The sequence below is a fragment of the Dama dama genome, chromosome 1, assembly GCF_033118175.1.
Source record: "Dama dama isolate Ldn47 chromosome 1, ASM3311817v1, whole genome shotgun sequence".
In the NCBI taxonomy this organism is placed as follows: Eukaryota; Metazoa; Chordata; class Mammalia; order Artiodactyla; family Cervidae; genus Dama; species Dama dama.
Genome location: NC_083681.1, coordinates 37,837,860 through 37,853,524, shown reverse-complemented (window position 1 = coordinate 37,853,524; position 15,665 = coordinate 37,837,860). Strand labels below are relative to the sequence as shown.

At 47.0% G+C, this 15,665-nt stretch overlaps 1 protein-coding gene across 2 annotated transcripts in view; it reads left to right on the top strand.

Moving 5' to 3' along the window:
• Nucleotides 1-15,665, top strand: part of INSC (INSC spindle orientation adaptor protein) — a 129,822-nt gene that overhangs the window by 96,476 nt on the left and 17,681 nt on the right. For both annotated transcript variants that reach the window (XM_061147093.1, XM_061147102.1), the window contains 2 exons: nt 8,144-8,315; nt 13,622-13,800. In XM_061147093.1, coding sequence (XP_061003076.1) covers nt 8,144-8,315; nt 13,622-13,800 — 351 coding nt within the window. The remainder of the gene's footprint in view (nt 1-8,143; nt 8,316-13,621; nt 13,801-15,665) is intronic.

The following is a 15,665-nucleotide window of genomic DNA, read 5'->3' as shown; positions in this document are numbered from 1 at the left end:
AGTATTTGTGATTACTGCAAAAAATTGTAACGTGTATATTATATGTTATACACATTAATATATATAATAATATATATATATATATATGTACATGCAAAACCAAGGGCTTCCACCGTGGCTTAATGGTAAAGACCACCCACAGTGCAGGAGATGCAGGAGATCTGGGTTCGATCCCTGGCTTGGGAAGCTTCCCTGGAGAAGGAAATGGTAACCCCCTCCAGGATTCTTACCTGGAGAGTTCCGTGGACAGAGGAGCGTGGCAAGCTACAGTTCATGGGGTTGCAGATTGTTGGACATGACTGAAGTGACTGAGCACTCACTGACCATTTGGCTATCTTCTGTGAAATGTTTATTTGAGACTTTTGCCCATTAAAAAAAAAAATGAATTACCTTTTTCTTATTGATTTAGAAGCTTAAAAATATGTATTCTACATAAAACCCTTTGTCAGATATGTGTATTAAGAATATATATTCTCAGTCCGTGGTTCGCTTTTTCATTTTCTTAATGGTGTCTTCAGATGGATAGAAATTAACTTTGATAAAGTCCAATTTATTGATCTTTTCTTTTATAGTTAGTGTTTCTTGTCTCCATTTAAAAAAGGTTTATGTTACCCCGAATCATGAAAAGAGTCTCCTATATTTGCTTCTAGGAGCTTTATTATTTTACCGTTCACATTTAGTTCAATGGTCTATTTTAAATTAAATTTTGTTTATGTTCAAGATTCAGTGTTTTTCCATATGATATCCAATGGAGCCAGCACCATTTACCAAAAAGATAATGTTTTTCACCACTGAATTAAAATGGTATGTTTATTGTAGGTAAAGTAATGACACAGGTATGTCTGTTTTTGGACTATTTTTCTGTTCAATTAGTCTTTTGGTTCATCCTTGTAACAGTATGGCCTTGGCTGAGTCCCTATAATCTAAACAATTTTTCATATTTGGTAGTATAGCTCTTCTAATATTGTTCTTGTTTAAGACTTTCTTGGTAATTCTAAGTTTTTTGCTTTTCTATATATAATTTAGAATCAACTTGTTACTTTCTCCAAAGATACCTGCAGAGATTTTGATTGAAATTTCTTTAAATTTGTAAATAAATTCAGGGAAAGTTGACATCTTAGACAGTATAGGGTATTCTGGTCAATAAATGTAGTATACCTTGCTACTCTCTCTCTCAGCCATGTTTTGAGTTTTTAGTATTGATATTTTCCACATTTTGAAGATTTATTTCTAAATCTGTTTTTAGGCTAATGTGTGTTATTTGAATTTTTATTCTCTAATTATTGGTAATATATAGAAAATACAATTTTGAATATTGTATCTAATGATCTTGCTGAATTCACTTATTAATTTTAGTGGTGTGTAGATTCTTTGGGATTTTATACAGATTTGGATTATGTACATTGAAGAAGAAGTGAGTGCTCAGTCATGTCTGACTCTTTTGCGACCCCATGGACTGTAGCCCACCAGGCTCCTCTGTCCATGGAATTTCCCAGGCAAGAATATTGGAGTGGGTCGCCATTCCCTTCTCCAGGGGATCTTCCCGACCCAGGGATTGAACCCACGTCTCTTACGTCTCTTGCATTGGCAGGCAGTCTTTACCAACTGCGCCACAGGGGTACAATCATGTCATCTGTAAATTATGACAGTTTCACTTCCTCTTTTGGAGTCATTATACCTTTTTCTTTCTTTCTCTTGTATTACCTAGGGCTAATGTAAAGTGTTAAGTAGCAGTGGTGATAATAGCTATCTCTGTCTTGATACAGATTTCAGGGGGAATAGTTTTGACATTCATTCACTTTCTCCTTAAGTATGGCATTATCATGTGAAGGACTAGATTACTGAGGCTTCGAGAAGATGAATAACTTGTTCACTTCACCATGTCAGCAGTTAACACAGTTGAGTCGTGAACCCAGGCTTTTCTTACTCCTAGGTTTGTGCAGCTCCCACTGTACCATCGCTACCTCTGGAAGACTGGGCTGAGCCCAGGATCTCTGCTAGGGTCACTTGAGGAAGCTCAAGAATATTGATGACAGGACTCCATCTCAGACCAGCTAAATCAGAATCTCTGGTGGTGAAGTGCAGGCATTAGTGTTATAACAATTGCACATATGATTCTAATCATCTGAGAACCAGGCAAATGACCACTAATCTAGACGTACTTTGGTACAATTCAGATTCCAGCTGTGCCCGGAGTGCTTTATGGAAAACTTGGTGTTTTCATATCATTACATGCCTAGCAACCTTCACCCAAAGGGAAATGAACTTTTTCTTGGTGACCTTTGAAACCTTCTCACAAACTCCACTCCTTCCACTACCAAATGCCTCCAGAGCATCTTTTCAACAATCTGCTTTAAGGAAAATCACTTGCTCATTGGGGAAATTATTTTTTATTTATATTCTTAAGTGATTTAATTCTTGATTTCTTTCCACCTCAATAACTCACCTCTTTCTTCATCACTGACTTGGTTGCCAAACTGGTTATATAATCCCTTTCATCCACTGTTCCATTCCCTATTTCATATTTGTTTTTGTCTGATTTGGTACTTGACTTTTAATCGAAGATTCTTGCTTGAAAGAGTAAAAGAGGTTGAGTGGGGTCTGGGTATGTTCATTTGGGAGGAAGATTATATTATCCTCCTGAAGGTGTGTTTTAGTTTCTGTAACTTTCTATTGGGCTCCCAGCTCTCCCACCACTACTTAAAACGAACATGTTATTTTATAAAGTAAGCCTTTAACCCCTTACTTTTTTCATAGACTTTGTCCTGAACTTTGCCCTCATCTGGTTTATATCCCACATTCAGATCCTGCTTCTGGCCTGTGGGCTCAATTATTCCACCAAACACTTTGCCCTGTCCCTTGGCCTGCGCTTGACCTTGCTTCCTTGATTGTGACCCTGCTTCCCTCTCTGACTGTGATTGGATTTTCCCTTTGGCTGTACCTTGGATATGCAGATCCATCGATGAGCAGGATTCCAACTTCTTTGTGGTTCCCACTTGTCTTTTGTTTTTTTTTCTGCAGGCTTCTTGTGTCCAAATGGACAGAAAGGTGAAGGAAGAAATTCGGGGAGGTCTTTAGGTCATGCTCCCCTTCCATCCCACAGCTGTTATCGCTGCTTTCACATGATTCTGTTGATCTGTTACAACAAGCAACACCTGACTTCCCCTAATAATGAAACATGCAAAAGGGAGTTAGAAAGTAGCAGGCAAGCACCAGTGGTACATGATGGGCCTTTGTATACTGGCCTGTGTCCCTTAGATATTCACCGAAAAGCCACTGCTGCTACTTTTCCGAAGGTCAGTAGGAGGACATTGCTCATAAATCGGATGTGGTGTTTACAGTACATTTGGATTCCTCAAGGGCATGGTTTCCACACTCCTTCTCCCACCTCCCAGGGAGACTTTCACAGTCTGCCTGTCCCTTCTTCATCCAGATTCAGGGTGCATCAGTCCTACAACCCAAGTAGTGGCCAGGCCAGAGCATCCTCAGCATCACTTGAATGCCCTCCCATGAGGAAAGCTTGTCACCAGGCCCAGCCCATCCCACTCTAAAAGCTAATTACCTCTAAGTGCTTCCAGCAGCAATCTCTTTAGGGATGTGAAAGTGCTTTGATTAGATTGTTCTCTTGGCATCATTCAGTTCACGACTGAGGGTGGGAAGTGGGTGTTTGGGGATGGAGGCTCTTCAGAAATGGAACTGGTGTTGGAGGGAGCTGGTCTCATGCTGGGCTACTCCTGGGCCCACCAGAGGGGCTGAGTTGAGCAGCCCCTGCTGACCTGGCCCTCTCGCCAGCCTCTTCCTTTGCTGCCTGTGTCAAAGGCCCCACAGATGGGCCACAGGGCCAGGACAGGGGGAACCAGGATGGGAGTCTCGGCCGTGGTATCACCTTGCTTCGTGGTCTGAGCAGTCTCTTCCCTTCCCTGAGCCTCTGTTTCCTGATCATTCAGCCCACACTTCACGCAACTGAGGTTGTTGGTCAGGCCTCAGCTGCCTACTAGACACCAGAGAAGATTCAGTGCAGAAGCCGCTCCGAGCTGCTCAGATCTAGGGCAGGGATGGGCATATAAACTAGGCATTTACCAACATGGTGGGACTTCCCAGGTGGCTCAGTGGTAAAGGATCCGCCTGCCAGCGCAGGAGGCACGGGAGATTCAGGTTCGATCTCTGGGTCAGAAAGATCCCCTGGAGAAGGAAATGGCAACCCACTCCAGTATTCTTGCCTAGAGCATCCCATGGACAGAGGAGCTTGGCGGGCTACAGTCCATAGGGTCACAGAGAGTTAGACACAGCTGAAGCAACTTAGCACACACAAGCCAACATAGTAAGTGTTCTAGTTGTGGGCAGACCAGAGTGTGTGGAGGACAGAGATCTTCTGACTGGGGGAGGAAGGTGCATGTTCACAGAGGAGGGGATTTCTCACCTGGGTCTGAGAGGGAGTGAGCAGGGAAGATGAACACTTCAGCTGTAAGTGAGCTGGGTTTGAGTTGTCTATGAAATATCTGGGAAAATTAGTTTTGGAATTGAACATAAACAGACCCTGTAGCAGGTTGGAAATGTGTATGTGGATCTTGGGAAAGGAGGTCAGAGCTGGAGGGCTAGGTTTGACAGTGCCTATGGAGAGTCATTAAGGTCACTTGAGTTTGAGAGGTGTTGCTGACGTGGTCCAGAGTGGGTTGATGGCAAAATCTGGGGTTAAGAAGCAGTTAGCTAGGAGGAGCTGGGCCCCAAAGTCGATATCGTGGAGGCCCAGGAAGAGGAGAGGCCCAGATGGAGAGAGTTCTCAGCAGGAGGAGGTAATTAAAAAGGCCAAAGAAGAGAGGAATGGAGAGGCTGGGCTTTGCACCAGTCAAGTTCCCAAGTCCTTTTAAGTGTATGACCTCTCTCTTTCTGCTTCTCCCTCTCCCACCCCTATTCCTCTTTGATTTCTGTATCTCTCTGTTTCTTCATCTTTTATTTGTTCTGATTCATCTCTGTATCAGTCTGCCTAGTTCAGCATCAGTCACAATGTAGATGCTCAGTCACTGTTTGTTGAACTTTAGAGATGCATGGATGGTACTTTTTCTCTCAGTTCCCTTCTGAGGAATGTAATTGTTCATCTTATTGTTCATGGTCAGGCATTAATGCAGGAGTCACTGACCTTCGCAAAATTCTAGTTCTGGCCTGCATGATCCAAGGTTGTCAAGCAAATGAGAAAACTTGTAGGCCCCAGTCCACAGAGCTGAGGTTGCCCACGGGGTCACAAGCTCAGAGGAGCCTGCAGAAAGGAGCCCTGGAGAGAAGTCCGGGTGGGAGGCCTAAGCCAGGGTAGGGAAAGTGAAAGGACTCAGGGCCCCGAGTCTAGGAGAGATGACTGTACCTGCTAGATGGGGATAAGGTGGGATGATGGTGCCACCATGTGGCAGGCACTGCATGTGCATTCTCTTAGTTAATCCCAGATTTCAGTCCTTTTGGGGTTTATCCATCATATATATATATATATATATATATATATATATATATTTTATATATATAGCACTTCCCTGGTGGCTCAGATGGTAAAGAATCTGCCTGCAATGCAGGAGGCCTGGGTTCGATCCCCTTGGAGAAGGAAATGGCTACCCACTCCAGTATTCTCGCCTGGAGAATTCCAGAGACAGAGAAGCCTAGTGGCGGGCAGTCCATGGAGTCACAAAGAGTCGGACATGACTGAGCGACTTTCATTTTCATATATTTACGTATATGTATATCTATACATATATATACACCCAAATTAAAGGCTCAAAGTAGGTACCAAAATCGTCCAGCTAGTAAATATGGAGGCAGGATTCAGAACAGCTAGGTGTGACTCCAGAGGCCGTGCATTTTCTGAGACTATAGGAATTGGTTCAGACACTGGGAAGCCCACAGTCCAGTGGTGGGGGCCCTTCAGGAACTCCTAATGATGAGCTGGGCTAGACTGAAGTTGCTGAGGTGGTGATGGATATGGAGATCAATTTTGGTTGGTGGCCACTTGCTAGCAGGAGGCCACGTGGTCAGTCAGTGGCATCAGAGCCAGAAGGCTAGGAAATTGACCCACTCAACAATTCAGGGTCACTTTCCAGGGGTCAGAAATCTGTGGGATCCAGTTATACATGCTGTCATGACAGTAGATCTGCCTAGATGTGAGCTCTGAAGAGGGTCTCCCTCCCCGATCTGGGGTGCGGGCCTTACATCAGAGCGGCTTCCGGGAGGTCTTCCCGGAAGTCAGGTTGTACAATGGTCATTTGTGGGTGAGTCACTTGCCCCTGCCCCTCTGCTCCAGTACACAGCCTGGCACTTGGCATGCGCTCAGGGAGGCTGTGCTCAATGGGTTTGCCAAGCGGGAGTCCGGGCTGGTGAGTGGGCTTGGGGACCGTCCATTCCCTGACCTCTGTAGTGTGTTCAGATTGGCCCGTCTCCCTCAACGTGCTGGGGATTAGGTCTGAATCTAGTTTGGGCCTGACCAGCATTCCCAGCTGGGGCTGGGATGCAACTCCATGGGCATCCAAGATGAGATTAGGGGGTTGGACTGGCTGAGAGAGCCCCCCACTAGAGACCCTGTTGCTCTCTAGCCTTGGTTGGTGCTGGGAGGGGGGAGGCGATGAACCAGATAAGCTTAAGAGGTGTCTTAGGTTGCAGTAAGAGGGTGGCTTCCTGTTTCTAGGCCCAGAGCAGCCCCCGTTCCTTCCCTGGGCCCAGGTGAGGTCTCTCCCAGAGGGCCTGTTAGTCAAACACCTGGCAGGAGCCCAGTCCTGCGGGGGCTGCCGGCCGCTGTTTGCTCTCTTTTATTGAGCACATCCAGGTGAGTTTTATTGCGGACCGTTCCCCAGGCTCCTGTTTCCACATTTGTCTCTTTTGAGTCTGAGCTTGCCAAAGGCTTTCACTGCTAATGGCCCTTAGGGCTCCCAAGAGCATTTAAGGGAGGCCTAGAACATGACTGGGTAATTAGTCAGGCTAAATGCAGCCCCTGGAGAGTGGCTGAAGCTGAGTGGCAGGAAGTAATGGTGTGGGGACAGGAGCCCAGGCCCGAGGCAGCTGCACGGGCTTCTCCTTACCTCACCTCACCTCACCTCACCTCACCCTGCCTCTGTCCCTGCCTTGCCCCTCCCCGCCCTGACCCCAAACAAGGGAAGGTCTCCCTGGCCCTTGATGGCAGGGTCCCCAGACAGGCGGGCATCCTGGGTCATCTGAGGAGTATTGTTGAGCTGACCTTGGCAAGTTCCTGCCGCCTTTTCTCTGAACAAGTCTCACCTGCTCGCCCTTGCTGGAGGCTGAGCTCAGGTGTCCCTTCTCAGAAGGCAGCACAGCGTGACACCTTGTCAAAACCGTGGGCTTTGAGGCTAAACCGTTTTGGTTCAAATCCCAAAGCAACTGGTTTTAAAGTCTGTGATTGGGGGTAAGTCAATGAACTTTTGTGTGTCTCAGTTTCTTCATCTTTAAATCGAAGATAATGATAACACTGACCTCAGAAGGTTATTAAAAGGATGAATGATATAATAACACATGCACCGTGTATCATAGCACTGACCTCGGAAGGTGGTTATGAGGATTAATGGTGTAATAACACTTGCACAGTGGAAGCGGGCATATATTACGCTCTCATGAAGTTACAGTGCCAAGAGCAGGTCCGACTGGAGCAGAACTTGGGGGGTTGACATCTTTCCCGGGCATTCAGGTCCACTGTGCCCAGGTTTGCTTCTCTCTGGTGGGGCAGAGAGAACAAGGCCTCTTGGGGGAAGGTGGTGGAGGACAAGATTGGGGAAAAGGACGCTGAGCTCAGCCTGCTGCTGACCCAAGGAGGGGAGGAGGGAGCCAACATCTGTCAAGCATCTACCCAGCATTTCCTGCTTCATCTCTTTAATTCCTCACACCTTGTTGGTGGATGAGGAAACAGAGTCTCAGAGAAGCTGGGTGACTGAGCAGGAGGGAGCAGGGAGGGGCGCTTAGGGGTGTGAGATTCCTAAGGGACTGTTGTTTCTGCTAGAGTTCGCTGTGGTGGACGCTCTGGCCTAGCCCCTGGACGCCTGCTGATGCTCACTATCTAAGAAGCCCATGGGAAGCCACTGATCTCTCTGGAGCCAAAGGATAAGCCCCCAAGCCCCTGTTTCATTATTATCACGCGCATGTGCTGTCTCTCTGCTTGCAGGTGGATGGCGTGCTGTGCTTGGCTGACATTTTGACCGACGACAGCCACTCAGAAGCCACGCGGGCCGAGGCCGCGGCCGTGGTGGCCCAGGTCACCTCCCCACACCTGCCCTTCACCCAGCACCTCAGCAGCTTCCTGGAGAGCATGGAGGAGATCGTGACAGCCCTTGTTAGTGAGTCATCCGGGGTGAGGGGGGCCTTGTCACGGCTGTCTTCAGAAAAGGCTCCCTGGGCCCCCTCACCGCACCCCACACAACTCCTCCGCAGAGATCACATGTGCCCAAATCCCAGCGCTTAAGGATCAGAGTCAGACTCGAAAGACCTCTGTTGTCAAGTCTTCTATTACAATGCTTGCAGCCCTCTGAGAAGCTACAAACACTGACTGGAGTTTAGGCTAGGATTTTTTTTTTCTTTTTTTTTCAGGCTAAGATTAATTGGCCTTTCTGAGTGGAGACCAGGACACGCCCCAGGGAAGCATGGGGACTCCAATGTTGAGGTTCAGATCCTTGGCCAGAGACACTCTGATGGGCTTTGTTCCCGAAATCTCCCAGCTGTGGTACCGGGGGAGTGTGACAGCAATGCCTGGGGACAGGTGGCTTCTCAGAGAGCAGCCATTCCCCACCTGCTGCCTGCAGCCCCAGCCTGGCCCTGCTCCCTGGGGCCCTGAGAGCTTTGACTCTTCTAGGGTCCCCTGTTCAGACATGTGTGCTCCTGGCAGGAGCATCAGAGCCTGATATCCAGACTATACTGTTTCTGCAAAACTACAGGAACTAGAAGAACTCACCTGGAGAGCAGTCCTCAGGAAATTTGTTTTGCAAACCACAACATTTAAGTGCTGGTGCCATTCTGTATTTCTATTTCAACCCCTCTCTCTGTCACTGTCTCTATATCTTACTGAAACAATGAAAATTGATTTCATCAGATAATGTAGGCCTGGTGTCAGCACTTGGGCTTGGATTTTTGTCTTTGATTCATCCACCTGACAAAGAGCTCTTGACCGGTAGCCCTGGGCAGGCTGTCTGGGATTCCGCCCCTCACTTGCCATATTGCATTGCAAAGCTCCCTTTATGGTGTTCCTACTGTAGGAAACAAGGGGTAAGGACCCATTTCTCCCAAGGGTTCTCCTAGCTTTAGAATGTTCAGATCTGTAAGTACTTTGCACTCAGGAGGTCTTAGGTAGAGTTGACTTAATGGCTGATTCTAGTTTCTCTGGTCATGATACCTCCAGGCCAGGGTGGGAGAAATCAACTTGTTAAATATCCACATTGATTCAAAGTTGAGAAAATACAGAAGCCGACTGTTGAAAAGCCTTGGCTGGAGGGAATTCAAGAGATCATGCCCACCCTAAAGAGAAGAAGCTTAGGCCCAAAGCAGGTGAGGAACTTTCCCAAGGTCACATAACAGTGTTAGAATTCCCTTCTGCCAAGGGTGTGATACTCACTCATGCACCAGAGCCTGGCAGGAAACATAAGTGAGGTGAAGAGGCCAGGTGGAAGAAGAAAATAAGGAGATTTTGAGTCGTGTATTGAATTTAAAAGCATGTGCAGTGGATGTTGTTGTTCATTCACTCAGTTGTGTCTGATTCTTTTTGACCCCATGGACTGCAGCACACCAGGCTTCCCTGTCCTTCACTATCTCCCGGAGTTTGCTCAAATTCATGTCCACTGAATCATCCAACCATCTCATCCTCTGTCATGTCCTTCTCCTCCTGCCCTCAATCTTTCCCAGCATCAGGGTCTTTTCCAATGAATTGGCTGCTCGCATCAGGTATTAGAGTATTAGAGCTTCAGCTTCAGCATCAGTCCTTCCTTCCAATGAATATTCAGGGTTGATTTCCTTTAGGATTGACTGGTTTGATCTCCGGATTCACTTCTGCAAGGGGTGTCATGCTCAATCGTGCACCAGAGCTTGGCAGAAAACATAAATGAGGTGAAGAGGCCAGATGGAAGAAGAAAATAAGGAGATGTGAGTCCTCTACTGAGTTTAAAAGCATGTGCAGTGAATAAAGAGAGGCAATCACTGATAAACTCTGGTTGATTGTTGCCATATAGGAAAGAGCAATTTTTAAAAAAGACAAAAATTCTAAGTTTTCTAGAAAATCTCCCAGTCTATAAATGACAGCAAATAATAAATCAAAACATATATATTCTAAGTGACCTTTCACTTTTGCCATATGTCTATGCCAGCTTCTTCGCCTGGTCTGGATTTCTCCCCAGAGAAGAATTTCCTTATTTATTTTGCCCTGATGAAGATACACTGTGGAGTCGGCTCTGAGAGTCAGCAGATGGGATGTATCTTCTGGGCAGGTAGCCAGGGCTCTGTTCTTTGGTGGGAAATAGTCCTCCAATTTCTTGCCATTCCCTGGAAACATTTATAAATGAGTCACTGGGATTCTCAATTTAATCTTTCTAACACATCCCAGGTGACTCAGCCTGTAGCTCAAATAAATGTGCATCAAAATTAAAAGGCACTTAGATGGTTGTGTTAATAATTGCTATGTCTACAGCAATGGGGTATTTGGAGTAGAAGAAATTGTAGCAAAGTGGGCCATGGGTTGTGTGATTGCACCCCAAACCCAGGACATAGGCAGGGGGCCTGGAAGGGCTGACCCTACTGGTTCCCCCCAAATCAGAAGATAAAGCCATCATTGTAAAGGGGTGGTCATAGACTTCTTATTTGTTGCTCTTGTTCAGTCCCTTGCTCAGTCATGTCCAACTCTTTGTGACTCCATGGACTGCAGTTCACCAGGCTTTTCTGTCCTTCACCATCTCCTGGAGTTTGCTCAAACTCATGTTCATTGAGTCAGTGAGGCCATCTGACCATCTCATCCTCTGTGGTCCCCTTCTCTTCCTGCCTTCAATCTTTCTTAGCATCAGAGTCTTTTCCAATGAGTTAGCTCCTCACATCAGGTGGCCAAAGTATTGGACTTTGGCCAATACTTTTCAGCATCAGTCCCTCCAAAGATAGAGTTCTTAATTCCTTGGCTAATGTGCAGCCCAGGGAGGTTAGATCAAGATGTAGGTCTTGTAGTGGTCACACCTGGGCTGTGGGGAGCAGTGCTGCTCAGAGGGTAAGCATTGCCCTCTCGATAAAAATGAAACAAGATCTGCAGGAGCATCACTGGAAATGAAGCAAAGAAGCCTGGAGACAAGAGGCAGCCTAGAACATAGAAAGAGTGGGGAGTTTGGGGTCAGGCAGACTTGGATTTGATTCTAGAACCCCCAGATTACCATCAACCCTCAATTCCACAGTTTTGGGAAAATCATTGAACATTTGAGTCCTCTGTTCCTTCGTCTATAAAATTGTCATAAAAAGTTGGGTTGTTGTGAGAATGGAATGAATTAGTGAGATAAAGAGTGCACAGCAGGGCCTGGCACAGAATAAACACTTGATCAGAGGTGGCTACGGCTACTAGCTTCTCTGAGTCTCAGCTTCTACATTGTAAATGGAGGCAACTACTTTCTGCCCTAAAGGTGCTCAGAAATTAATGGCATTGTGTAAAGCACACTGCAGGGGGTTCAACTAATGCTATTTTCTGTTCCTTTATAGGCAGGGGCCAGAAACTGCTTTCACTAGAAGGTGCCAAGAGGTGCCAGTTCTAATATCAGAACCTAAAAGTATATTCTTTTGGAAGCAAGAACTAGAGAGCAGGATAGAACACACTCAACTCTTCCCAGTAGGGCTTCTTCTCCCGTACTTTCATAGAGGTACTATCAGTAGGAGGTGATGTGGACCCAGGAAGCCCCTTGATTAGTGGTCGTATTGTAACTGAGGGTCAGAAGTCGGGTCCATTTGGATGGATTGGCAGCACCATGGACCCCTTTATGCCTTCTCCAAGGCAGGAGCCCATGGGGGAATGTGTTAGGTGGTGGAGGGGTGCAGGTTGGGGTGGCCCTCTCTTCCTCAAAGAACCTGTCAGAATACTGGAGTGGGTAGCTTTTCCCTTCTCCAGGGGATCTTCTCAACCTAAGGATTGAACCCAGGTCTCCCACAGTGCAGGCAGATTCTTTACCAGCTGAGCCATAAGGGAAACCCAAGAATACTGGAGTGGTAGCCTATCCCTTCTCCAGTGGATCCTCACAACACACGAATCGAATTGGGGTCTCCTGCATTGCATTTTCCCTTCTCCAGGGGATCTTCCCAACTCAGGGATTGAACCCAGGTCTCCCACATTTCAGGCGGATTCTTTACCAACTGAGCTCTCAGGGAAGGCCCAAAGAACCTTTATTACAATTACAGATGGTGGTGGTGGGGGGGGGGGGGGGATATGATTAGGATTGGGTTATGGCTCCGAGAATCAGTGAGATTCTCCTGACATTCAGGGACATGGTGTAGGACTTCTATGCAGCCAGGTGATCCTTGTGCTGGGACCCAGAGGAAATCCTGAAAATGTGCTGATGACAGCTGGAAAAGCAGTGTCTTTATATTTTAACTTCAGCTTCTTCCTCAAGGCTAATTTAGCAGCAGTCTAGTGTACGTTACTAGAAATACACATGGACTAGGAGCTCTTTCCTGCCCCAGGGCCTTTGCACATGCTGTTCCTTTGGCTTGGAACATGCTCTTTCCCCCCACATAGTCTCATGACTTGTTCATTTTCCCCCGAGGTCTCAGCAGGAAAGTCACTTTCTCAGGGAGACCTTTCTTACTCACCCAATGGGCCTCTAAGACGAGTGCTAATTCTCATCTTAACGCTTGTTTATTTCCTCCCTCATATTTATTAGACTTTGCAGTTATTTACATCAACTTTTAAAAAGTTTGTTTTCTCTTGTCCAGTTGTTTAGTCACTAAGTCATATCCAACTCTTTGCGACCTCATGAACTGTAGCACACCAGGCTCCCCTGTCCTTCACTGTCTCCTGGAGTTTGCTCAAACTCATGTCCATTGAGTCAGTGATGCCACCCAACCATCTTATTCTTTGTCACCCACTTCTCCTCTTGCCCTCAATCTTTCCCAGTATCAGGGTCTTTTCCAGTGAGTCAGCTTTTTGCATCAGGTGGCCAAAGTATTGGAACTTCAGCTTTAGCATCAATCCTTCCAATGAATATTCAGGGTTGATTTCCTTTAGGATTGACTGGTTTGATCTCCTTGCAGTCCAAGCGACTCTTAAGTCTTCTCCAGCACCACAGTTTGAAAGCATCAATTCTTTTAGGATGTAAGCTTAACAGGGGCAAATATCTGATCTGCTGTGTTCACCAGCCCATCTGAAGACACGAGAGTGCCCAGTACACAGTGTTCACTCAGTAGGTACTTGTTGGGTGAAGGAGTAATTAGAATGCACACATCAGGTTGCAAATGCCAGCACTGCAACTAATATAGAAAGATACATTTCCCTCTCCAGTAACTACTTTTTTTGCATCTATAAAATGGAAATTGTAACAGCTTTCCAAAATTTCTCCCAGAGCTATTGTGGGAACCAGATGAGGTAACTGATATGAAAACGCTTGGCAGTGAAGCTGTTTTCTTCCTCTTTACCATCTAGAACTGTGCCAAGAGGCCTCGTCTGGGGAAGTCTTCCTGCTGGCCTCGGCAGCCCTTGCCAACATCACCTTCTTTGACACGATGGCCTGTGAGATGCTCCTGCAGCTGAATGCCATCCGCGTCCTCCTGGAGGCCTGCAGCGACAAACAGAGAGTAGACACGCCGTATACCCGGGACCAGGTGAGCCGCACAGGGGGAACCACGCCCAGAACCTGTATGTGTGAAGGCGGAGGGCAGGGGGCCAGGGCTTAAGTTCTGGAGTCAGCATGGCCTGCAGCACACAGTCAGTGCTGTTAGTCATGTTCTCGGGGAAGGTGAGGGGATGTGTCCTCCACATGCCTCGTGCCCTTGGAGCATCTCCACCAGTCCACTGCTCACCCTCTTTCCCATCCCAGCCTCTAGAGGGCCTTCCTCCATCTCCATCTGTCCATCCTAGGAGCAGAGAAGGCACCATGGGAAGGTCCCTGGACCTCCTCCAAAGGTCTGGGTCCAGCTTTGTGGGCGCCTGCCTATCTGATCTTGTACCTGCTGTGAATTTCTTCCTTTCTTGGCCTCCATGAAACAGGGTCTTGGAGCAGACCCTTGATTCTGGACCTCAGCCCCTGTATCAGTTTCTCTCTCTCTGTCTCTTTTTTTTTTGTATATTTGAGTTCCATGAGAAGTTTTGTTTGGGGATAAATGATGTTACTACTATATATGTTTGAAAATATTGAGGAAGGGGGTTTTCAAGGGCCTTTGCGCTCTGAGGTTATGGGAGTCTGTCTTGTCGCACCTCTGCTGTATTCAGCTTCCCATTTCCCTACCAGAGGTCAGGGTGGTGGATCTGGTGTGTTTTTGTTCTCTGTAAATCCCACCAGGTGCCTGAGCTCTATGTCAAATGATCCTCTAACCTCATCCCTGTCTGTGTCCCAGCTCCCCAGTCCTACCTGTTTCTTCCAGCCTTGCTGCCTGGTCAAAGCTGCCATAACTTCACGTGCCAGCTCCCACCCCAGTGACTCTGGGAAAGCCTTCCCAGACAGCCCTGGATCTCTGGGACCCTCCTTTCTTTGAAGGCCACACCTCACAATGCAGTGTTGACTGTTCCAGTGATATTTATTCCTTTCTAGTTATTTTGTGTCAGTTTATGCCCCTGAGGGCATGGTCCCATGTTCTGTACTTCCCAGGATTTCTCAGGCCCCTAGCCCAGAGTGGGCACCCTTGATGCATTCTGTAAATGCTTGCCTAGGACATGAAAGGGAAGAAGCAGGATGGTACTTCGTCAGTTCTTTCTTGTCTTGAGAATCACCTGTGGAAGGGCAGCCACAGGAATTCCCATTCAGAGAGAACTCTAGTATATATGCCTTTGCATATGAGGGTTCTACTAATGCTGTGAGGCTGGCAGTATCTGCCCCATTTTACAGATAAGAATATTGAGGCTTTAGAGAGTATCCCCCATATCATAGCGTTGACAGTAGCCAACACTGAATCCTGGCCTGACATAGACCTTGGTCTTTGACTCTTACCTGCTGCCATCTCTGAAAGTGAAGAGGAAATAGTGGAATATGGGGTCAGAGAGACTGAATGCCGATCTTGTCTGGGACCGTAAGTGGGTGACTTTGGGCAAGTCACAGCCTCTTGGGTGTTGGTCTACCTTGCACAGTCATTGTGAGGGTGAGTGAGATAAAACACATGTAAAGGACCTGATACGATGCTTTGTCCTTACTAAGTCCTTAATAAGTGATGAGTATCATTATTTTTCAAACTTGATGTTATAAGGAAGAGCACAGACAGTGAATTATCCAAAATCCTCGCTTTGTCCTTCCAGGTGTTGCATGATGTAGTTCTAGACTTCCTTTCCAGTTTAATCCCTCACTTCTTAGTTGGACAAGCCCCACAGAGGTCAGGTAAGACAGTGCAAATAGGTCGAGTGGTGACCCACTGGGCCGGCTTTTGGCTGTTTGGCTGATGAGGCAGGGCCAGCCGTTTGCAGTCACTGTGCTTGGCTATTGGGGTGGGGGTGGGTACTGGAGGGCTGACTCTGCATCATCTGCCTTGTTCCCCCTCTT